Below are 26,523 nucleotides of genomic sequence, written 5' to 3'. Positions count from 1 at the left end.
ATCCTTCACGGCTGATGGATGGCATTGAAGATCGTGAAGGATGCACTGGCTTGAAATAATCCATCAGCAACATCTGCATCATGTGCCACTTGAGATCCTTAAGGGTTTCTGTCTATGGGAGAATAACATAAGTGGGCCGATATTTAACCTTAACGCTGCAATCAATGATGGGATCGGTACTCTTGATGTCTCTAGCCAGTCCCTACTTTGCTAATTTTTGTCGATATAATGTTCCGTCGATTTGTTAACACCAAACTTGCAGCTGCCAGCATTTCTGCACAAAGTTTATTGGCAGTCTTGATGTCTCTTGCCAGTCTCTACTTTGCTCCTTTTTGAGGATAAAACAACATCATCCATTCTTTAACACCAAACTTGCAGCTACCAGCATTTCTGCACAAAGTTTATCAGCAGCCCTGATATCTTCAGCTAGTCTTTACTTTTCTCTTTTAAAACGCACCATTGATTCATTAAAGTCAAACTCACAGCTGAGAGTAGCTGCTGTCATTCCGGCCCAAAGTTTATCCAACACCTATATTTTCTCACTAAACCGCATCACTGACTTTGCACACTTGGACTTAGAGTCCAAATGATGAATGCAAGAGGAGATCTTTACTCTTCCATGGTAGGGTGCATGAGACCACCAACAAATTTGTGTGCATCACACCATTCATTTGTTTTTCCCTAATGCACATTACCATGATGCCCACAAATGTGCGTGGGTGTGAACACAAAAGTAAAAATAAGGTTACTAATAAAATTGTGTGAATGCTTGAAGTCGTGAAAGTAAATACGCAAATATGGATCCACTATAATAATAAAATACTCTGTTTGAACGGATATACAAAAATGACCATTTACACTTGCCAAATGTAGCACTGAAATCCAGCATCTGATATAAGTGATGATATCACAGACATAGTGAAAATGGCAGCATTTTTTTTATCAGTGAAATGTAGATGAAATTCAATTTACTCTGACAAATGAAAAGAATGGTGTATCGTCGCCAACTCTCCTGCCCTATTATCCATCCATCCATTTTCCAACCCGCTGAATCCGAACACAGGGTCATGGGGGTCTGCTGGAGCCAATCCCAGCCAACACAGGGCACAAGGCAGGAACCAATCCTGGGCAGGGTGCCAACCCACCGCAGGACACACACAAACACACCCACACACCAAGCACACACCAGGGCCAATTTAGAATCGCCAATCCACCTAACCTGCATGTCTTTGGATTGTGGGAGGAAACCGGAGCGCCCGGAGGAAACCCACGCAGACACGGGGAGAACATGCAAACTCCACGCAGGGAGGACCCGGGAAGTGAACCCAGGTCCCCAGATCTCCCAACTGCGAGGCAGCAGCGCTACCCACTGCGCCACCGTGCCGCCCCCTGCCCTATTATTTGAAGGTTAAATGTTGTACATTAACAAAGTTTCACTTTAAGCTAAACTGTTCGCCATTCAGAACAAAGATCACACTCTGGAATTCAACAAGATTAGCAGAACTATTTCCCGATATAACAAAAGAAACGTCCTGAGAGTTTAGGAGCACACATTGATACAGCGCATTGCAGCACCCACCACATGAAAAACCAACTCAGAATCGGACCCGAGTGTAGCCATGCAACAGGTGACACCTCAGCACCACACAAGTTCAGATGAAGTGGAACACTGTGAGGTTTTTTACGGTGGCTGGAGTGCCAATTCTGCCACCAACCCCCAAGTTTTCCCTACAGGTTGGAGGACCTACATTCAGGGCTGGATACAGGTTAACATTATACCCAGGACAGAGCAATTGCAGGTTAAAGGCCTTGCTCAAGGGCCCAACGAATTGGCATTTACGGGATTTGAACTGGCAACCTTCTGATTGCCAGTGCAAATCCCCGGCCTCAGAGCCACCACTCCGCCCTGAACTAACAGTTATATATGATTAACCCGAGTGCCACAGCATGTCCAAGAATTATAAATACTCCTTCATTTCAGTCCCATCTCAGTTCAGCCCAAAACCTGCTTAAGGTAAATGTGCCTGCATCCCTTGGTATAAATGAAGGAACATGTGAATCATCCAGAGCTTTTTATTTAATAAGGAGAAAATCCCTGACATATTTAAGGCATTTCAGTTACAGTCCCGTCCTGCTCACTGTGTGCAGTTTACATGTTCTCCTTGTGTCTGCATACATTTTCAAGGGGAAATTGTGGTTACATTCTTGTACAAGTGAGTGTGGATGTGTGAACACAAATGTGGGCTACAATGGTCTGGTGGCTGGTTCAGTGCTGGCTCCTGTCATGTGGTTGATGGTCTAAGAAACAGGCTTCTGATCTACACACTCATATAATGGAATAAGCAGGTTATATAATAGAAGGTGCAAGAAAATAAAATGAAAATTAGAAACACAAAATCACAAGAATTTTAAGGAACCAACCAAAAAAAAATGTAAGAAACTAAATGCATCTATAAAAATTATTTCACGTATACATCTTGCATTGACAGATAGACAGTAAACAAAAACTCAAAGATGCTATCAAAGAAAATGGTAAACTTATTCATGAAGTGTAAGTTTCATATTCACCCAGCATCAGTAATACTTTATCATTACCCTTGGTATTCTCACATGTCTGGCTTTCACTTGCACTCTCGCCTTTCTCCCTTCCTCTCACTCTCATCAGGACATCTTACCTCCTCACTTCACTTCAAGCACTTCAAACCTTTGTTAAGGGATGTCTTGTATATAAAACATATAACCCACCGTGACGTAGCTTTGTTAAGATTCTTCTCGGATGTATTTCACTTTCACTGGAAGTTCATCGCAGTCATTCATCTTTCTAAAAATTAGATCACACTCTTTATATTATCCTCTCCAGTGTATAATAAAAAACTAAAGTTATGTACGTAATATTCCTCGAATCCATCACATTACATACTAAATGCTATTGAACACTCGAAACCTGATTCATGTTGCTCATCGAGACTTCAATGGGACAGACGGAGGTCTCATCCAGTGTCTGTGCCTGTTGTTATTTCTATTACAAACATCCCCAATGAGAAGCATTTATTGAAAACAATGATGTCTATTACAAATGTTAAATCATTGAGAAAAAAATAGTTCAGGAGAATGAAACAAAGTTTGCTAAATATCCTGTAAAGCTGAATACACTTTATAGTATCTTGGCATTTTATAAAAATGAATACTGTCTTTTCTGTGTTTTGAGTATTTGAACAATCCTATTGCCGTTCATTTTTTTCCAGTGACCATTCTTCCTTCTTTGTTTCTCTCCCAGAGAAGGTAAAAGGATGTCATATTAAATCAAAGCTGACAGTTTTCTGTTAAGTGAATATTCTTTAATTCTTCCCCACAGCCTGCAAATTACCAGGAGTGCCCTGTAACTGATGATGAGTCTCATTAATAAACCGAACTGCTGAGTCATATAAATGACTACTAAAAAAGAATTCATCAGAACAACTGAAATAAAGAAACAAGAGTCCATCAAGACAATGAAACAAATTACATTTAGATTTCATAAACTTGGAATAGCGACTCAAGAGAACATTGACACCCTCTGTAAAATCTTCATAGGGCTTCTTTTTGGAGACTGTGCTTTATTTAAATATAACTCTATTTTTTTCTCCTTTGAGACATGATCAAAAGAGACTGCGGCACTACAGACAACTTCCTTTACATTCCCAGGTGTTTTGTAATGAGTCAATGCCATTTTAAGATTCCTCTATGGATTTATTTTACAACAAAAACAATTTATTTCTTGTTTTTACCCAAATCACACAAGGAATGCCTCAATGGGCTTTAACAGGCCCTGTTTTTTTGACAGCCCACTGAGCCTTGAATCTAAAAGAAGACAAGAAAAAAAAAACTCCCAAAAAACCTTCAGGGAAAAAATCTTGGTAAGTGCAATTCAAAGAGAGACCCCCTTTCCAGGTATGCTGGGCATGCAATGGGCGTCAAAACATGGGGTAAATATAACACACAAAACAGAACACAAGTAATCCTCTTCACAGAGCTAGACAGCCATTCTGTCATGACCACCTCAGAAATACAACACAGCAGTACAAAATACTTGGTGAGGAGTGCCGTGCAAGAACAAAGTGCAACCGCAGGCTGCCATGACCACTCTCAAGACAAAATGCAAGAATAAATTATACAACTCACTAAATACAGAACTATCACATGTAATGATACAAATTTATTAAAATGCATAAAAAATAGAAACTAATTAACATAAATGAAAGAGAATAATATCTGTCCATTAGTCAACTGTAGAACCACTGCTAATTTGTAGAGAAGGAGTCAGACAAGTCAGACAGAGCCAGAGTCCTGATGACTTCAGCCAACCAGCAACCTCCCACCTAGTGGCCATTCTACAGCTGATTCAGTGCTGGGCTGGTCAATCAGTTGAAAGAACCCTTCTACCTGATGACTCCAGTGCTTCTTTATCAGACTTTTCCATAGGCAGGCAAATAACTTGGCAGTAGAGCAGTGGAACCAAGTGCCACATAAGGATACTGAGAAAAAAAACAGAATAGGTAGGGGTTAGTCATAGTTGACAAATATCATATTACTTATATTTTAGTATTAATGACTAACAAACAGAGATGCAGTATGCATAGTTAATCAGCAGCTCTAGTCAGGGTATGCTAAACTGAAGTAGTGAGCCTTCAATCTGGATTTAAGTACTGAGACTGAAGGGGCATCTCTTATAATTTATATCAGTCTGACCATTCCACTGCTTTGGGGCCCTGTAACTAAAAGCTCAACCTCCCACTATTATTTTGATAATGCTTGCATAAGTAAGCCATGCCCCTTAAAGTTGGGACGGTATAAAGGTGAGGGCTCATAGATGATGGTCTCAGTTGACAGAATTTTGTCCTGTATGCACAAGCTTCCAGCGGCAGACCTGCGGGTTGCGCATTACCAAATTTAAGTTAAAGAAGCATTAAACTTGAAGCAGCTCTATTTTATAAGGTTGTAAGGAAGTGAGCTTACCGTTTGTGTGTTGAGGATGCTGCTGCGGGAACGCGGGGCCATCTAGCGGGTGAGCGCTGCGAGGCGTGGTGTGTCTGGACACGTGGAGCCAGTATAGTGGCCAATACGGGCTCCACCGCACATGTTCATTTTTACATGCCGGTGTCCTCGCAGCCTCTCCAGCACAGGTGGTTTAAGGTGCGGCAGAGTCAGAGATGGGGATTCCATATTGTAAATAAATGATTTTACTTACTGGTGAGTCAGCAACAGGTGTGCTTGAGCTCAGCATAACCATTGGCTGTCCCGGGGGGTTTATCACAGAATACATTAACTTCTGTGTGGACACTGTTGTTCCCAAAAAAACTGTTCGTTGCTTCCCCAACAATAAACCCTGGGTAACTAAAGACATCAAAGACACACTCAACAAAAAGAAGAGAGATTTCAGAAATGGTGACAAAGAGGAGTTGAGACTGGTACAGAGGTAGCTGAAATCTAAGATTGCAGAGGGGAAAGACTGCTACAGGAGGAAGCTGGAAAGCAAACTCCAAGAAAACAACCCCAGGGAGGTGTGGAATGGAATGAGGGCCATTACTGGCTTGAAACAAAAGAGAGGTGTTGGGATGGATGGAGACGTGGAATGTGCAAACAACCTGAATCTGCACTTTAATAGGTTTGACTCCCCTACGTCTCCTCCCCCCACACTCAGCTCTTCTCACCTTCTCCATTCTCCTCCCCCCTGTCCTGCCCCCACAGCCTGTCTCTCTCTGTCCCTCTCAGCTGATGACATCAGAAGGGAACTGTGTAGACTTCATCCCAGTAAAGCCGCAGGTCCTGATGGCATCAGTCCCAGGATGCTCAGGTGCTGTGCTGCCCAGCTGTGTGGAGTTCTACATCTGATCTTCAACATGAGTCTGAAACTGCAGAGGGTCCCGTCACTCTGGAAGATATCCTGTCTGGTTCCTGTCCCCAAAAAGACCCACCCGTTGACCCCTAGCGACTACAGGCCAGTGGCTCTGACTTCACACGTCATGAAAGTGCTGGAGAGACTTCTCCTGAAACATATGCGTCTGCTGGTGGAGCCCTGGCTGGACCCCCTACAGTTTGCTTATCGGACCCGTATCGGCATGGAGGACGCCATCATCTATCTGCTGAACCAGGCTTATTGTCATTGCTGGGAACACTGTGAGGGTCATGTTTTTTGACTTCTCCAGTGCTTTTAACACAATCAGACCATCACTGCTGGGGAATAAGCTCACGGAAATGCAGGTGGACGCCCCATTGGTAGCCTGGATTATGGACTATCTAACCAATCGACCACAGCATGTCCGGCTGAAGAGCTGCTGCTCTGATAGCATCCTGAGCAGCACGGGGGCGCCGCAGGGAACTGTCCTATCACCCTTCCTCTTCACCCTCTACACGTCTGACTTTAGGTACAGGTCACAGTCATGTCACCTGCAGAAATTCTCTAATGACTCTGACATTGTGGCCTGTATCAGGGATGGACAGGAGGATGAATACAGGAGGGTGGTGGACAGCTTTGTGGAGTGGTGTGAGCTAAACCTTTTACAGATAAACATCACAAAGACAAAGGAACTGGTTGTGGACTTTAGGAAGCAGGCTCCTTTTCCCACCCCTGTCACCATCAGAGGAACTGATGTTGAGGTGGTTGAGGACTACAGGTACCTGGGGGTACACATTGACAGTAAACTGGACTGGTCCAAGAACACCAACACAGTTTTCAAGAAAGGGCAGAGCTGGCTTTACCTACTGAGGAGGCTCAGGTCTTTCAATGTCTGTAGGAAAATGCTGACTATGTTCTATCACTCTGTGGTAGAGAGCGTGGTGTTTTTTGCAGCTGTGTGCTGGGGCAGTGGGGTGAAGACAGCTGAGGCCAACAGGCTGAACAAACTGATTAAAAAGGCTGGTTCTGTCCTGGGTGTCAGACTGGAGAACCTGGCGGAGGTGTCTGAGAGGAGAATGCTGAAAAAGCTTCTTGGTATCATGGACAACCCCTCTCACCCCATGCACGCCTCCTTGATGGGTCATCAGAGCACACACAGCAAAAGACTCATTGCCTCCAAGTGCAGAACCGAACGCCACAGGAAATCCTTTCTACCTGTGGCAATAAGACTGTATAACTCTTCCTCATTCTGTAGGTGATCTTTTTCAGAATTTTTTTTTTTTCAGAATTTGTTTCATCCCATCATCACATGCTGCTATCTCATTTATTCATGGCACAAACACTAAGTCACTTTTCATAACCACTTGCACTAATAATCTGTAGTTTTATTATATCTGTTATAGTTTTAGTTATAGTTGTTTGTTGCTTTGCACAAATTAGTTATATAGTTATAATACAAACTATTAGTTATAGTTATTTGATACTTTGTTTAGAGTTATTTTGTTATTCTGTTTATTTAGTTATTCTGTTTGCACTATTACTACTGATCTTTTTAACTCTTTACTACCTTATCTTTATTCCTCTTGTTGCACTGAGCATGTATATGACAAAAGAATTTCCCTCGGGATAAATAAAGTTCTTATCTTATACACGCGCGACCCACAGGGGTTCAATTTTAAATACATAGTTGCTTGGGGTGCATGGCGGCACGCGGCGAGAACACGCCGAGAACGCGCTAGCGTCTATCTGGATAGGTACGTAAGATTGACAGGGTGGCAGATTGGCTGGACAATCTTGCTGGTTATATTTAAGGAGTTACTGGCCAACAGGGGTCGTCAGTGGACCAAAAGCCGAGGTAGGAGTAAGCACTGCTGAGCTATTGGAGTAGCAGTTGTGATTTTGGTGGCTTTGTAAATATTCTTTTGTATATAGAGTTATATATCTCCTAGTGATCATTTTTGTGGATAATTTTGATTTTGGTGCATTGTTTTTGTTTTTGTATATACACACACTTGTTTTTGTTCTTGTGCATTTTTTTTTCTTTCCTGTTGGAGAAGCTTCTTGAGCCAGAGATAAAAGAAGACAACCTTCATTGTTGGAGTGTGTGTGTGTGTGTGTGTGTAGTTTTTGTAGGAGTGCACTGTTTTTTGTAAACACCATATTTTTCCCTTTTTTGTTTTTATTTATTTCTGAAGAAGTGTCAGTGCTGAAGGACTATGTCTCAAAGGCCACCAGACACTGCTGCATTTTTGGTTGTACAGCACTCTTGTAAATAAACTTGCACCATTCACCCTTCAATTTTTATCTGTGTCTCCTCTCTCCACTGATCCTGTTCGGTTCATAAACCATCAGATGTCCAGAGTGTAGGCTGGGACCACTTCCCACTACACGGGATATCACAAGACTTGCTTGAGAGAGCTGAAAATTTAGAATTGTTTTTTTATTTTGTGTTCTTCTTCCATATTTAATTAATTGCATTACTTGTCATTCTAAAGGGCAATGTTTTGGCAACTTTTTCTTTCCACAAATAATCTTATAAAGCCTTAAAATATACTTTCCATATAATACTATTGTAATAAATATTAACACTTTTGCCTATGTTCAATTAAAATACGATAAAAATTAAATCCAATACAAATATCTTCGTTGGTAGCTACAAACAGTAGATGACGTGTTGTAATAAAAAAGGGGAGCCGTAACATGGCTGACATTAGCATTGTGATTGCCTTTTCAATGTGACATTACTCATGAGAGTGATCAACACAAGGAATTTTTTTCAATAAAGTGATCTTAAAGATACAATATTTTAATTGACCCTATTCAAAAGTAAATATTATATTTAGAAAATTAAGTTAAGTAGTAATGGTGAAATAGTGTTAGATTATCTGAAGCCTATAGTTTTTATGAACAGTGGTCACCCAGACTTTGTTTCTGGTTGCGAAGAGGGCCCCAAAAATGAAGGTCCACCATTGGCTTGTACTAGTTCCATTGAAATTGGAAATTCCAACTATACTTGTTTCTCACAGGCTAAACAAAAAGGGAATGTCACGTTACGCGGCTTTTCCAGCGATTTCCAGCTGTAACCTTCATTTACATAAACTTAGCAAGTTAAAGGCAGTTGGTAGCACGCTCCTGTGAAGCCAGCGGCCTATAATGACATATCCAGAGACTCACTTCAACTAGTCTATGACTCACTCATATAACATTAAACATGTCTGACTTTGTCTTAAGTTGTAGGGGTGGCTCTGTGTGCATGAAAGCTGACAACCAATGAATGCTCATCTGGAAATACAATGCATAGAATGCAGTGAAAAGCAATAAGAAACATGGGTGTTTTGGACCTCACGAAGCTCGTCTGTCTGATGTGCCATGTTTTATGTACCATGACAGAATGGAAAAACATGAAATAGTAGAGACTGCAGCTGAACTCACCACAGTGGTTAACGCTTCTTACAGTACCAGCTCAGCCAAGCCAGACATTTTTGGCTGTCAGGAAAAGGGGAAAGCACAACTGTTCTGGAAGGTCAGCATTCAGTTAGTAATTGCAACATTGTCAGTTATTTTCAGTTGTTTCAAACTGACATGGTCCAGTAAAGAAATCAGCAACTTGTCTTGGTAAATCTGACCCCACGACTAGAAGGTGCTGGAAGGGGATGTGGGCACTTAATGCTCTGAACCATTTTGTTAATAGTTTTTCCTTCCCCCTGCCACCTTCTTCCAATGGCCAGTCTCCCACACTATCCCTACTACATCCACATCTCCTACCACATCAACTGGAATAACAAGTTACAAGTCCTCCCCTGACCATCAGTGTGGGCTGTTCATAACTGATGACCAAATAAGGAGAAAACTGAAGAAGCTACACACAGGAAAAGCAGTGTGACCAGATGGAGGCAGTCCTCAGGTTCTTAAGGCCTATGATGACCAACATTGTGGTGTCCTTTGTCACCTGTTCATTTTGTCCCTATGGCTTCAGAAAGTGTTCCTGCTGTGGAAAACATCCTGCATCATTCCTGTTCCAAAGAAGGCAGACACCTCTTCACTTAATGACTACAGAACTGTGGCACTTACGTCTCATATCATGAAGACCTTTGAAAGAGTGGTCCTGGACTATATGAGTTCTCTTGTGGTAGACCACCTGAACCTACAGCAGTTTGTCTAATGGACCAAGATTGGAGTGGAGGATACAATTATCATTCTGCTCCACAAGGCTTATTCTCACCTGGACAAAGCTTACCGCACTGTGAGGATGATGCTTTTGATTTCTCCAGAGCCTTCCGTACCATGCAGCCATCCCTGTTATGGGATCAACTCAGAAATATGCAGCTAGATGAGCCTATGAACCTGGATAATGGACTATCTGTCGGGCATTGACATTATTTAGCATAATTGTGCCAAGAAACTCTCCTGGGGCCCCTTTTTACCAACAGCAATATGCCTGAATTATTTCTCACAGTCACTGTGACGGCCAGGTCAAAAGTCATTCTGATGTGTGTTCAGGCCATAGTGTGTGTGTGTGTGCATTTATTTATTTGTTTGCTTATTTATTTATGTATATATCTGTTTAGGTATTTATTTATTTAAAGAGCTTCAGTAAAAAGCCACATTTCTATCATTTAGTATTATATAGTGCATTTTCTATCTATCTATCTATCTATCTATCTATCTATCTATCTATCTATCTATCTATCTATCTATCTATCTATCTATCTATCTATCTAGAAGTGATGTAATATGACATCAGCTTAAGATACAGCCAGATGAGGGCAAGTGAAACAAAAAAGTATGCCTAAAATAATAAAAAAAACAAATAAATGTAGGGAGACAATAAGACCTTTCTTTAGTGATAAACATCTGTCTTTATCCCTCGTTCAGAACACAAACCTGTGATTAAATAATTATCACAACAAATTAAAAACGCTTCAGAACTTTGATGGAAACAATCAAGCCTATTGCTGTTCACCACTAGAGCAGTACCACATAAGTAGCAAAAATCACCTGGAGGACCACTCTAAAAAATGACCTAGAAGAACTTATGATGACCATTGAGATTGCAAGAGAGATTTCCAAGGACAGACAGAGATGGAGATCACATACTAACCAATGCTCCGGACAGTTAAGTATCCTTCTAGTATTGAAACTGGTGTTCAAGTGCATTTTTGCAATAAAAATTCCTATAGATGATCGGTATGAAAAGTATGAAACTGAACATGTTTCAATTCTAGGAAATGAACCAATAAAATGTGAAAATTACCATTCATTTAGACTCTTGGCCTATGTGATCGAATACACCCAGTGACCTCATCCATCCTTTAGAAAACCAGACAGCTACATTTACAAATCCACCTTAATAAAGTGTCTGTCTGGTTGCTATGTCTCTGCTATTCCAACAAATGGTGCATCAGAAATTAAAACTGGTTTTGCAAACTCCATACCAAATGGCATATAAAAGAGACTTATGCATTGTATGGTGCAATGCACACGTTAACACTGAGGTCTACGTTGATTGTTTAGGTTTCAACCCATCTTAGACAGGTAACACAACTAGTTCACCTTATAAAAGGTTAACTGTCTGTGTGTGTCCTTCTGTGGGTCTGTCTGGCTACTATGTTTCTGCCTTTCCATTTTTAGTAATAAAATGCATTGCATTATTCATTCCAACAGATGGCACATCTCAAGCATTGGCACTGCTTTTATGAATTCCACATTAGTTGACAAATAACAGACATATGCTTTGCAAATGTTAACACTGACGTCTATGTTGATTGTCTTAAATTTCAGCCTTTCTAAGACAGGTAGCACAGGTAGAATGATATAAACTGTTATCTAATACAGAGCTAATGTTTTATTGTAAAAACTGAAATCACATCAACACAGTAAAGCTTTTTATTCAGTCAAAAGAAAGATTTTGAGTAGCAAAATTTCAACGTTTTGTTTTCTATTAAAAAAGATTCAGAACATTCATAAAAATAAGCCTGCTCATATTGGCCTAATAAAAAGTAAAATGCTTCAGAAATGTTAATTGTTGAACAAATTCGAGATTTTTAGCATTTAAAAACTTGCATTCCGTATTTTACAGTATATCACTCACTTCATCATATGCATTACTATCGTACATAAAGTAATACATCATTCTTGCCATATAAGTACATGGTGTACTGTATATATTCTTTATAATTTAATCACAGTGTTCTTCAAAGTCACCAATCTGATTTCCAGTCCAACATGTTACTCACAAGATAACACAGTGACAAATAACAGAAGTTTACTCAGTTTACTCTTCTCTTTAATTTTCACAGTTTTTTTGCCTCAATTTACTATTCACTTTAATTATAGGAACAGCGTACAGTAAAGGGTTTTATATCTTGCATTTTTCAAATACCTTGCTAAACTGTAAATCAGAATGCATATTTGAACACTCTACTTTCAATCAGTTTTAAGCTTCCATCTCTTTATTTTTCAGATTTTGACACTATTAATGGCTTTTAACTACTGGAGCTGTCTTTGTTCCTGTAAAAAGCCTATATATGCCTCCTCTTATCTCCTCATTCCTGAAGCTATAAATGATTGGATTCAGCATAGGAGGTACAACATTGCCAACAATCACCATTGTGTTGTATGCTTCTTCAGAAAGCTTCACGCCAGCTCCCGGTAGTATGTAAGATGTAAGCAATGGAACATAAAAGAAGAACACGACCAGCAAGTGGGTCAGGATGGTGCTGAATGCTTTCTTTTTCCTTTCTGCCGATGAAATCCTTATGGCTGCTATTGTAATGACGCTGTAGGACAGCAGAATAAATATCATAGGGATGACCCCTGTAATGATAACGATGACAGACAAAAGCAGCAAGTATTTTGGGTCATTAGTACAGGCAATCTGGACCATTGTGGCGTAGTCACAGAAACAATACGGTAAGATATTGGTGCGACAAAAAATAAGCTCTCGTGCAAAAAAGAGGTATTGTGAGTTAAACAAGAAGACAAAAACATTCATCATGATAACACTTAGCCAGACTCTTTTGTTTGTAACAATTGTGTTATACCTCAGAGGGTGAACTACAGCTACATAGCGGTCAAATGCCATTAAAGTGAGGAGGAGAGACTCCATCTCTTCAACATTCAAAATAATAGACATTTGAAAAAAGCAAAGCCCATAAGGCACCGGAGAGAGCAGGACTCGAAGGTCAGCAAGCATTTTTGGAATGAGGATTGTGCTGTTAGCCAAATCGATCACCGCCAAAGTGCCAATGTAAATGTACATCGGTGCATGAAGCTTGTCATTCAGAATTATGACGATAATTACCAGGAGGTTTCCAAAGAGAGAAAGTAGATAAATGAAGGCGAGTGCTGCGATTATATAACGTCTCTGGTCTGCCTCGATTAAACAGTGCAGCACAAATTCTGAAGATGAGAAGGTCTCGTTGTTCATTTCCGGAGCTGCAAGGTTAACAACAGCAAAACAAATTAGGTTCACAATCGACATTACGTTGGATAATCCACTACTAACAGAATGAGTGCCAGCTGTATGGAACGTATTAAAGCTCTCCAACGTCCTTGGCTTTTCATGACTACGTACAAAAATAGAACATACAAATACTCCATATTTCTATTATGCAATTTCTGAATTTATAACTTTAAGGATTTATTATTTTCAACCACAAATTAAAATATTTAAGAGTCAAGAATCAAATTATAAGACAACTAGTAGCAGCGCACTGCACATAACATGCAGTGAATACACTTGACTTGAGCATTCATAGTTTATCCTCTTTCTCTGTACATTTATCATTGATTTGCTCAGAGGTTGATGCACTTGTAGCTTCCTGAGCAGCTCTTCTTTTCTCCACACTAGTGGCCCGCTACTTCTTTTCTTTTGTCAGCATCTTTTTACGTTAAAACTGATTAAGTCATTGTTTATGTTGCAATTACTTACTACATTTTCTTTCATTTTTCACTTAAGCTGGCACTTAAGTTTTCAATCTGCCTAAAGAATGATTTAAGATATGAAGAGGTAGGGGAAGTGACAGCAAAGGTGGTAGGGAATGAGAACGGCGCCCGTACGGATGCGCCGCACATCCACCCTGCTGCCCGCTGCCGAGAGTTGATTCTACAATAAAATAAAATAAAAATAAAAAGAGGAATAACCTTGGAGGTCAATCATCTCCCCGAAAGCGAACAGTAGAGGTCACGTAGTATATGTGTACCAAATTTCATGTCAATAGTTCAAACGATTTGCAAGCTACAGATGATTTAAAACCCTGGACAGAAAAACAAACAACCATGTTGCGTATTAAATATAAAGATAATCAATAACGAGATTCCATTTTTCTGTTGCTGCACCAACGTTTTCCGTTGAAAGTCTACTGGGACCAGAGAGTATTAGTAGCATATAATGCTATTTTATAAATACATATCATAATTCTACAATTAGGAAATTTGCCATATATTTGATTTTTGACTGAGAAAAGACTGCTACAAATTAATTAATAATAATCCCAACATGAAGAAAATTTTTTGTGATAAATTTCTGCCCAGTTCAGAGTTCTTACCTTTTCATGTGTGAGAAGACTTAACTTTATGAAGGAATATTTCGGACCAAATTAAATACATAAATAATCAAATAAATAAAAATACTGCGAAATGTGACCATAAATAAAGGAGAACAGTAAAAGTTGTGAGCTTAAATAAAAAAGAATGTGCCACAAAATATACAGTATATTTTTCTTCCTTATTTGTGTATTCATTTTTGAAAATTTTGTCCATAATTTTCCTCCGTATGCAACATGAAATACATCACAAAACGACATAAAACTGTCACTTTCACTTGTCAAAACTGAGGGGCCAGGCTCTAGTGAGGGCTGTGTTTTAATTGGTGAATTGTCAGAACTCCAGATTTAAACCTTCAACCATCAAATGCCACATTTATAGCAGATACTTCTGATGATGGCTCCTAACAAATGAATTTGCAGTTTATAGAACTAGAGTAGACAGTTTGTCCAGGAATCCTGGGCAAAATTTTCTTGGACTTGTAGTCCACGTGCACAGTCACAACTTTGAGCATGCGCATGAGCCACAGGATTTCCAAGTCAAGCAAAGCACATCCGTCCACTCTGCAGATGATTCGCCGATCAAAACACAGCACTAAGTGACACGAGCCAGGTGGCCGAGGTATAAGCAGTTTGCTCATAATTCCAACCTTAGGATTCTAAAGTCTGCATTTTGCCTCCTCCAGCGCTCATTTCAGACAATAACAACCCAACCTTGAGGACACTGACATTACTTTAAGGAAGCAAGTGTTTTTTTTTTTGGGGGGGGGGGGCAGATGTTTTTTCTTGTCTTGTTAGTCAAGTCTTAGGGGCAAAAAAACAGGGCCTGTTATATACCATTGAAGTATTCCTTGTGTGAGTTTGGGCAATGCAAGAAATAAATTGTTGTAATTATTAGAAATATTTTTGGTTTCCCCTATTGGCATAGACACAACAATAAATGGTGAATAAGTACCAGTTATGAATATCCCTGTTTTTTATAGATTAAAGACTTGATTCATTTTTTTTACTCATTTTTATAAGCTGCTGTTGGGGCACAGGGATGATATATTCGTGAATAATAAATGAAGAAAGGGAAAAATGTGATTTAATTTGTTAAATTTGTGGCCTTTCCAAGATCTGTCACAGACATAGGTTTTCAGAAGCCATTCACAAAAAGGACCTCATGCCTTCACTGTTCCACAATCTGCAGCTAAAATAGAAAACCTCACTATCATTTGCATTAAGCAGTATTTTTATAAAAAGTTACCCTCTGAAAATGAGCAGTAATATTGTCTGCCATGTGTACATTACAAATATGCATCAATTAAAATAAGCTAACCACGTTTCATTTGTTTGGGAAAACAACAGCACTGCAAATAATCCAAGCTTATAAAAAGGAACATCGACCCAGCAGGAGAAATGGCACAGGACACGTGTCATAAGGACTGAATTGCCATGTCACTGTTAGCGAGGAGTATGAAGGACAACACAAATCATCATTGTTTATTAAAAATGAAAAACTATTCAGTAATTGGCAAAAAGACAGGCATTCAGGCGCAGAGCACATTTATTCAAGTAGAAAATTCTTTCTTTTGAATACTGTATCAGTATTTATGACTATTTATTGAAATTCTGCATATCATAATAATAATAATAATAATAATTCATTACATCCATACAACTCCATGGTAGGCAGTGTGGCGTACCCTGAGGTTGTGGGGTTTTATCCCACTACTGACACCGTGTGACCATGAGCAAGTCAGTTCACCTGCCTGTGCTACAATCTATTATATAGTGCCTATCTATCTATCTATCTATCTATCTATCTATCTATCTATCTATCTATCATTTAGTATTATATAGTGCATTTTCTATCTGTCTGTCTGTCTATCTATCATTTAGTATTATATAGTGCATTATCTATCTATCTATCTATCTATCTATCTATCTATCTATCTATCTATCTATCTATCTATCTATCTATCTATCTATCTATCTATCTATTCGACTTATTTGCAACTTTCCAGTGAGAGTTCAGCTGACATGTTTAGAGAAGCACACAGTTGGTTGCAGTCCCAACTTCTTGCTGTCTCCATCAGTCTGTTAAATTCTGCTTACATTAATAGAATTCTTTAAACAGCTTACCTTCTTGTGCTTTAGACTCCAGCTGGCTTTTGGTAAACAGTTTTCTTTCGTAAAACCTTTTTTTGCCTAAAAAGTAAAGAAAGTCAATCAAAAAGGTTTTTAATAGTAGTGTGTTCACACCTCTGAGATCTCCATTTAGCCCTTAAAGAGCAGCATTTTTGTTTTTAGTATTATTACCAAAATGAGACGATACCTTCAAACATCCATTGACTGTATTTTCACATTTACGGCATTGTCTGTCAGAAAACGAGCTCAGGAGGAATTTTATTGATGAGCAGCATGCAATTAGTTGTCTAATGGTGATGATCAAGAGGAGAAACACCCCAAGCATCAGCACAGCTTTTCTTTTACATGTGAGCCTAAAAGAGTGTTCAAGGCTGAGATGGCGACCCCCTATAAAAGTACTTTCTTTCTCAACATTCTTCTCCGCCACAGTGACTATCACTTTTGAGATTAATTAAGAGAGTTTCCCCAGAGCATTTATGTTTTTCTGTACCATCCATTAAACCTAGGGTACCTTGAATGCTGCATTGCTAATTACTAAAGCAAAGGTTGCCTCTTGAGTTTTCTCGTTGCATTCAAAAACAGTTGTCAATTTAAAAGAAAATAATGATGTGCATATGAAAGTCTGCAGAAGCTCAAAACAATTACATTTGGTTCAGTTAACTTAACAACCAAATTTTAAACTCACAAGGGTGGCTAAATGGCCTGTTTTACCTTCTGATGATCTGTCTGCCACAATGAAAGGCAGTACTGATGGCCAGAAAAGCACAAAACAATCAGTCAAAACCAGTTTGTCCAGACTTCCATGTAAAGACTTCCAGAGGCGGGGGGCTGTGTGTGTATGTAAATAACAACTGCTGTACAAATACAGTCACTGCTCCCTGAACCTGGAGTATGTGACTGTTAAGTGCAGACCCATACAGTATATCTCCCTAGAGAGTTTACTGTGGTCATGATTACCGCTGTTATCATAGCACCGGACACTAATGCAAACTCGGCTATTGAACTTTTACATCGCAGTATAAGCAGTCAGCTGACCAAGCACCCATGATGCTGTGTATATTGTTGCTGGAGACTTTAACTATGTGGATTTAAAACCTGTGCTTCCTAAATTCCATCAGCACATCAAGTGTGCCACCAGAGGAGCTAACATTTTGGATAAAGTCTATACAAACATTAAACAGGGCTACACCGCTAACTCACCTGGGCCACTCTGACCACACGTCACTGTTTTTAATTCTGGCATACATCCCACTCAGGAAAACTGCCCCTAACAACACAAGGACAGTTAAAACTTGGCCAGATGGAGCATCTCAGCAGCTGCAGGACTGTTTCAGTAGGACCAACTGGGACATCTTTGAACACCCAGACCTTGAAGTGTTTAGTCACAGCGTACTGTGTTATATTAAGAACTGCACAGACATTGTCACTGTGGATAAACATATCTGGGTCTACCACAATCAGAAGCCCTAGATGACCAGGGAAGTCTGGAGGCTGCTGAAAGAGAGGAACACTGCCTTCAAGTCTGGTGACAAGGTCCTCTACAGCACAGCCCATGCCAGCCTAAAGAGGGGTATGCGAGAGGCCAAGTTAGATTATAAAAGGAAGGTCGAGGAACACCTGGACAGCATGTGATGATGTGGAGCGGCTGACAATGTGGTGTAGGAATAACAACTTGCTCCTAAATATAGCCAACACCAAGGAGCTCATCCTGTTGGGGTGTCAACCAGGCCATTCCATTTACTCAAAAATGGTATTTAACAAAAATAATAAGCACTCAATGGTGCAGAGACAAACAAAATGTAAATATCTGTTGGATAACGTAAGGTTGCAATATGCAGTCATCAGGTTTTTGGTTCAGAGCCTGGTCTTGTTGGTTGTTTGTCTCCCAAAGGAAAATTCCTCTGTTTTTATAGCTCCTGGACTAGAAGAGACAGGGTCGGTTGCCATCTTACAACAACAAAAACAACAACAACAACATTTATTTATATAGCCCATTTTCATACAAATAATGCAGCTCAAAGTGCTTTACATGATGAAGAAAGAGAAAAAAGGCAAAATAAATAAGAATTAAAATAAGGGAACACTAATTAACATAGAGTAAAAGTAAGGTCCAATGGCCAGGGAGGAGAGAAAAAACAAAAAAACGCCAGACGGCTGGAGAAAAGAATAAAATCTGCAGGGTTTCCAGGCCACGAGACCACCCAGATCCCTCTAGGCATTCTATCTAACATAAATGATCAGTTCTCAAAGCTTACAACTCCATTTTGGGACTGGCGATTTGGCTTTATGTCATACTGGCTGTATGTCTGTCAAAAAATGTACACTGAGTCTCTGTTTTTGTCATAGGTAGGCATAGGCAAAGGACAGAGTAGTGCAAGCCAATCTTTAAGTCTCTCTGTCCACATGCCCAGTCTATGTGAGGCAGTATTTGTCAACCACTGGATTGTGCCGCTAGTGAATCATGGATTGCAGTCATTGTTTCACAAGTGGGTCATGGTGTGTTGCTTAAGCAATTGGCAGTGTCTGTGCAATATGTTTCCTTGTTTCTAAGTGAGCTCATTTCACAAAGGTGAAACTCGGTTGTGCTTGTTTCATAAAGGGGGCAGTTTACAATTGCTGGTAGTGAGTCGTCCATGAACTTAAAAAGGCAAAACTGGATTGCATGACCATAAAGGCTGAGAAACACTGGTGTTAGGGACTGCAGCACAGGCTGAACACATTAGATACAGTATGTGGTGGGGCAACAATCAAAACAAACTTTAAAGGGCCTTCCAAAAATCAGAAAAAAATATGAGACCCTGTGAAATAGGGTCAGAGTGGTGGCTCTGAGGCTAAGGATCTGTGCTGGTATCCAGAAGGTTGCTGGTTCGAATCCCTGTCACTGCCAAAAGAGATCCTACTCTGCTGGGCCCTTGAGCAAGACCATTAACCTGTAATTGCTCCAGGGGCGCTGTACAATGGCTGACCCTGCGCTCTGACCCCAAGGGGTATGCAAAAACTAACAAATTCCTAACACAAGAAATTGTATAAGGCGAAATAAAGAACAAAAAAAATATGTTAATGACAATAATAAAAGATTTATTACTAAGGCTGGTTTTGGCAATTTGTAGGATGTTATTACCATATTGTTTTCCTATGGCCCTCAGCTGTGAGAACAAACCTTCTTAACATGGTTGGCTGTATATCAGCATATGACTGTATTTTCACATAAATTGATTTTATTTCCTATTATAGTCTCTAAAATAAACACATTGGTCTGTAATTATTAGGGTCCATTTTTGCTTCCCATGTTATTGATTGGAGTCAGATTTGCAACTTTCTTATTTATAATGCTGAACAAACGGTGCTAGTCATTGGTTGTCCTTTACCACCAGATCACTGGCAGAATGCTTCTTTGTGTTTGCTAAAATTTCTGCATTTAACCTCCTGATTTTAATATATATCTCTCTATTATAAATGAAAATCTTGAGACGATACTATTGCCAAGAGATTTTTTCAAGTCTCGCCCTCCTCTCAACCATTTTCAACCAGGCCCATGGTCTTCTCACCTCTCATTCATGTGAATGCTTTTGTCAGACACCGTTCCTGCACTCTGAGCTCTTACAAATTTTTATGTTTTCCTCACTTTAAGTTCCCAATAAAAGAAGACTTATTATGTCCAAATCTTATTGAAGAATTTAATCTTAAAGTGTTATCAACAGAAGAACTGAGTACACGGGCAATCCTAGCACTGAGAAACGATAAAGTCAAATGAATTAACGTGAAAACTGTCGTTCGGTTTCAGAGCAATGACATGTAAAATTTTATCAGTTGACAAGAAAGGTAATGTAGTACATCTTCCACAGATAACATTAGATACCAAAGGAGATCTTGATATGCCATTCATATTAAAACGTTTACAGTTTCCCGTTATAATAGCTTTTGCTATGACAATTAACAAATCACAGGGACAAACATTCAAAAAAGTCGTTTTTTTTATTAGAGAAAAACAAACAATATTTACTCACCAGCAGTTATATGTTGCGTTGTCATGATGTAAGTCCAAACACGGAATCAAAATTCAATGCAATATTGAAAAAAAGTTAATTCAAAAAATTGTTTTTACTGAAGTTTTACAGTAACTTGTAACTTGTGTAAGTTTAAAAAGTATTTGTGTGTTAATTTCAAAGACAAACAGAACGAAAACATATAACTCAATGAATAACTCTAACGCAGCATGAAACATAATTTTCTTTCAAGTTATTACATTATACTATTTTTTACTATGGTTAATTACTCGCTGTAATGTAAAATAGTTAGTTCTATTATGCATATGTAACAATTCCCATGAAACTAACAATCTGTTTAAATTGTACATCCGCTTCCCCATACACGAGAGGCAGATCCACGAATTGGCTAGCGTGTAGCGCCCGCCCAGGGGTTGGCGAGCAAAGCAAGCATCAAGTTATTTCCTATTGAAGGCTAAAGGCTCCTTTTTGCCAGTTTTCTGTTATTATCTTTCAATTTTCATGTTTTACTGCAGTTTTTGTGCCACCATTTTGTTTTTACTTTTAGTCACAATTGCCATCATTTACCTAGTTTTTCTTGAATTAAAATGCCTGTATCTTTAGTGTAAAGTTAGCTCTTTATCTTTATAACTGTAAGAGCCATTTTCCTAGTTATATAAGATTCATAAATATTTTACAAGATTAAAATGCATAATCTATGGGAGGTTCCTAAAACCCCCATAAGTAGAATTGAATTGGTATATTCTTGCCATTTCTAACAGCTTTGAGTAAACATTATTCTTCAGTTAGTGACAGCCTTGCCATGTGTAAGGTGTAGAGACATATGGTTTTAAACCGTGACCGCGCCTGGACAAGTGCTTGTGCTAACGGGCCTACGGGCTGTTTGAGTGTGTGAAATAACTCGTGCTTATTTAAGCACAAAGCCGTATGCTTAAGGCGTACAGAAGAAGAATTTAAGAACCTTTAAGTATAAAAAGAAGAAGTAAAGAACTTGTAAGTACAAAAATAACTAAACTTTCTCAAGAAATAATTTTAATAATTTTAAAATGAACTTCTGGACTGAGAGATTTCTTTTGACATACGTTTTACCTGTGCTTGATCTCGCCTTATGCTTCGGCGGCTACAATAATATTTGAGTGTTTCTCTTTGGACATACTACCTGCTGCTGAAAAGTAATTATTAACAATCCAGGGCCCTACAAAATGTGTTCCTTTCAGCTTATTCACATAGTTGGATCTTGAACAAATTATTGATACAAGGTTTCATTGAATAAAATCTGTCATAGAAGCAGGGATTGCTGAGAAAGCAGCATAAATGGCGTAAAACGATTTAGACCATCTTCAGGACTGGGTAAACACTTGGAAAATGCAATTCAACCTGCAGTATGATACAAGTGGGCAACAGAAGTGACAGTTAAATATACAAGATGGGAGAAACTGTCCTACAGTGAGCATGTTGGTGTGAGCCAGTGGAAAGCAATGCAGCTATGACTGAAATTTAACAAATTTTAATGGAGAAAATGGTTGATTGCTGCTTCATATAAAAGCATGATCACTGCAGCAATTCCTCATTGATAGTTTGTGGGTCGTTAAGTTTAGCACCTACACCCACAAAGTATAAATAAAGCCTGAGCAGAACAGAGAGAGAGAAAGAGATCCGGAAAAAAGAAAAGAAGGAAAAAGAGCAAAGAGAGCAAAGAATCAGGAGATTCAACCAGTGTAGTGGAGAGGAGGTACGGTAGTCAGGAGGCCCTGAAGGGATTGAAAGGAATAATGATCCAGGGGTGGGTTGCTCCTGTTGAGCACTTGTAGAAGCAGGAGTGATCGAGGAATCCAGGGATTGTCCTATGGGTGGCTGGAGTAAGTGGTGAGATAATGGAGTCATGCATTAATTGTACCACTGGGTATCAGCTGACAGTAATGATGATTGACCTGAAAGGTGAGTAGGGGAGATGTACTATAAGAAGATGCACTGAGCTCGGAGAGAGACAAAGGAGTGTCTGATTTTGACTATGTTTTATTCTTGGTTTATTTATTTAACTTATTTATTGATCATTTTAACCTTCATTTACACTTGTTTTTTTTTTTATTATTTATCAATGATGTGTCTGCTCTGTATGAAAGATACTGCTTTTTCTGGAGTAAAATACACTATGCACTTTTGCACCAGTCTTCTTCTTTGTGTCTTAATTGCACTAGTCCATCCTTGATTAATGTCGATCAATGTCCCAGGAAACAAAAGATTCCAAGGCTGTGGGCATCATGAGCATTACATACTACCTTAGCTTTCACCTTAATTTTCATCCTTGTTTTGCTTATTGTAGGTGGAAATTAAGGTCTTTCATGATCTCACAACAGAAGACATGGCTATCTAAATTCATATTGTTGCAGGGGTAGCTCAATTAAAGGGCTGCTCTCGCCGTCCCACTTCTCCAAGCTCGCTGTTCACCCATTTATACTTTCATGAGTCACATCCAGTCCATTTTGTCTTTACATCTGCAAGAGCTTTGTAGTAGGGATGAGAAATGATGGTATTGAATCAACGGACCTTCTGAAAACCCCATTAGTATATAAAGGTCATATGCTCGGCCTTTTGTACATTTGATGCAATCTGACATAGTTGGTCAAAATTCACCAAGAATTTTGGTGAATGGGTCAATGTCTTGTAAGCAAGTGCCAAGCTATTTCCTATTGAAGGCTAAAGGCTCTTTTTGCCAGTTTTCTGTTATTATCTGTTATTATCTTTCAATTTCCATATTTTACTGCAGTTTTTGTGCCACCATTTTGTTTTTACTTTTAGTCACAATTGCCATCATTTACCTAATGCCTGTACACATACTGTTTACAGTGTGATATTTGCCCGGACACCACCAGTCGGAAACCACATCTTTATAAAAGTCACACGTTTATTAAGCACCATAAACACAGGTTCACAGTCCCAAACACCAACACAATGCACTCAGCACTAATCACCACTATAAGGGCTTCTCTCTCTCATTCCGTAGCCACCTTTCTTCTCCTCCCGGGAGCTTTGTCCTACTCCCGCTCCCGACTCAAGCTCTCCGACTGTAGGAAGGTGGCCCTTTTTATTCCCGCCCAGATGTGCTCCAGGTGGCTGATGACGTCCTTCCGGCAGCACTTCCTGGTGTGGCGGAAGTGCTGCCCTTTGCACCGGAAGCACTCCGGGCGTCCCTGGCAGGTTCCTCTGCCATCTTGCAGAGTGTGGCAGAAGTAACTATTTCCGGGTTCCACGAGGCATAAGGCGCCACCTAGCGGTGGCCACGGGTCCCAATGAGTTAAAACCTTTTTACTCTTCTCCCATGGTCTTTTCCTAGTCCAGGGCATGGCCCTCATGACCCAGAAGATATAAAGTCCACCTTCCGGTCCTTCCAGGCGTCCCAGCCGGGTAAGGACCCCAGCAATCTGTGACAACACATGTGATTTATTACATCATCATGTTCTACCTACTTATTACAATGCTGAATAGAATTGGGTATCTTAACTTTGGGAAAAGAAAATCTTTTGTAGTAGCTGATGTTTGATTAAGAGTATTTTTTGCTAGATTTTGTTTGGACCACCTTTATAGGTCAATATCACATTGTATAATTTTTAGTCAGTCATCTTATTTGATGGGTGCAGTTGCTAATTTCATCACTGGACCATGTCAGATGGCACAGGTAAAAATCGCAGGGCATATCAAATTATATTTTCATTTCCAAAGTATGTCAAACTTACCACTTTTTCTTACAGCTAATAACATTCTGCCTGACAGACCCAGGCTCATTTCAAGGCGTTACAGGTATGGCAAGTTTAGTCACAATCTTGTCTATTTCTTTTTTTTCCATTCTGTTGTGATATGTTAAATATGAGATATCAGACAGACATGTCTCTCTTGTGTTTGTCAGGTCCAAAACACCCACATTCGTTATTCGTCATCAATGCATTACTGTATATGCATTGAGCTTTCCAGTGAGCGCTCATTGTTTGTCAGCTCTCATGTAACATCTCCTACCTCTACAATTGGGAGGATGCTTGCTCTCTGTTTCACTTTGGCAATAGAATACAAAGGACTCTGGCAAGTATATAAGAATTTATTTAGCAAAGACACCTCTGGAGCACGCCAAGCAAGCTATGTTTCCTTGTTCTGTTTTGTTCAGACAAGTCTCTATATATACAGTATATATATATATATATATATATATATGAACATACAAGAGTATCCTTAGCATATAGGTGATAGCAAGCAAATTATACGTAAGAACATTTACTTAAACAGGTAAAACGGGATGAACTAAACATGAATAATGGAATATATCCTAAATGCTGAGACTCAGGGTCAGAGGCAATTTGATAAAAGTCAGTATACAGTTATTATATTGGTAATCTAAAGATAAGTCCAGTGCTATGGTCAGATTGCCAGGAAGGAAAGAAAACATTTTAAAACCTCAAGAGGGGGGTGATTTGTTTCAAACTTAGTTTTGTTAAACTTTTCTTGCTTGTATGGAATGGAATTGGATTTTAATAAAATCAATAAAATGTTTATAAAAAAAAAAAACTCAAGAGGTGAGATTCTGGAGAAAAAAAACCAAAATCTGCAGGGGTCCCAAGGCCTAAATGTTGCCCAGCCCCCAGTGAGCATTCTACCTAACATAAATGTATTTAAGTAGTTCATTATTGTTTTTTAGGCTTTGTCTAGACAATTAGAATTTGATGCACAATAATAATGTACAGATAATGTACTGTAATTGTGAGGTAGTTTATACTGTAATGGAAATACTGAGGACATGTTAGTTGGGTTGAAGCTTAAAGTGCGATACTTCTATAATAATTTATTTTCTCTACCATTCATTTCTAGATAGGTGAACCTTTTTTAAGGTGTGTTTCTATACAAGCAGCTTTCGCGCACATTTCATCTGGAGTCTTGACTAACTTGCAACGGGGCTCCGAGAATCTGTCAGATGAGAAAAACAGGAAAATATACAATGTGATGTAACTACTTTCGAGGTAGAATAGAAACAGTAAACTAACTGGTAGTTGAAGTTGCTCAGAATGTTTTTTTTTCTGAAGAAATTACTTAACCATTTAGCAAATTTGCCAACACTTTTTTTTGCTTTTGAAATTTCTAAACATTTTACTGTAAAATCTGTTTGAGATAACTCAATGAAAATTGAATTGTCTCAACCAATTTCCCTGAAAAATAAGTGTGCCACATTTCAACAAAATTGCTCCACTGGGGGAAAGATGTTTTATGCAGATGGACAGATATAGCTATCAGAATAGGTGCTTATCACAATTTACGAACACACCTAAAAACGTGTTTTTGCAGATTACTAAGGTTAAAGATCCCTAGACTATTTTATAACTTTCAATTTTGGTTTCTAATTCTTTTCACAATAGTATTTATGATAGTGGTCTCTCTCTGTATGCAAGATATTACTATTTCTGACATTTGTCTGTTCGAAAATGTTTATTTCATTCATGTCCATAACTCTTTTAGCTGTTGAATGCTTACATTATTATTCACAGTGTTCAGTTTAACTGCAACATAAAGTACTGTGCATGAACAGCACTGCAACTGCAGTCATAATTGTACAAAGGTGCAGGTTCACAGTACCACTTCGTAAAACAGAATTAAACCTAATGACAGCCTCTGTATCATTTGAGTACCTTTACTGCCTTCTTCCTACATGTGTGACTGTGTTTAACTGCAATTGTAATTCTGCAATATCAACAACTTGTTTGAGTTGACATAAATTAAACCAAATGGACAGCACACAATATTCCAGTAGCAGTGCCACCCAGCAGAGCACATTTAATCTCTGACTATTCAAATCTAACCAGATCTGTAAGGAACATACATTTATCACATTTAACACTCAAGACACATACTTGGTTATTCAAGTTAGTACAATTTAGATATAATAATCTGCCTAGTTGTGTTCAGGAAGTGTAAAAGGCCCTGA

The 26,523-nt window shown here is 39.1% G+C and overlaps 1 protein-coding gene across 1 annotated transcript; it reads right to left on the bottom strand.

Annotated features, from left to right (window-relative positions):
* Positions 1–12,065: 12,065 nt before the first annotated feature.
* On the bottom strand, positions 12,066–16,615 carry LOC114641204 (olfactory receptor 1-like). The gene is made up of 2 exons (XM_028790294.2): positions 16,549–16,615; positions 12,066–13,312 (listed from the first exon to the last, which is right to left on the bottom strand). Exon 2 carries the CDS (start codon positions 13,302–13,304, stop codon positions 12,351–12,353), a length of 954 nt encoding a protein of 317 aa, XP_028646127.2. The 5' UTR covers positions 13,305–13,312; positions 16,549–16,615; the 3' UTR covers positions 12,066–12,350.
* Positions 16,616–26,523: the final 9,908 nt, after the last annotated feature.

This window comes from Erpetoichthys calabaricus, chromosome 4 (genome assembly GCF_900747795.2).
Source record: "Erpetoichthys calabaricus chromosome 4, fErpCal1.3, whole genome shotgun sequence".
Lineage (NCBI taxonomy): Eukaryota > Metazoa > Chordata > Cladistia > Polypteriformes > Polypteridae > Erpetoichthys > Erpetoichthys calabaricus.
This window is presented reverse-complemented; position numbering and strand designations above follow the sequence as displayed.

Excerpts from the sequence above, each read along its gene's own strand:
- LOC114641204 (XM_028790294.2), bottom strand. The coding sequence starts at position 13,304 with ATGAACAACGAGACCTTCTCATCTTCAGAATTTGTGCTGCACTGTTTA.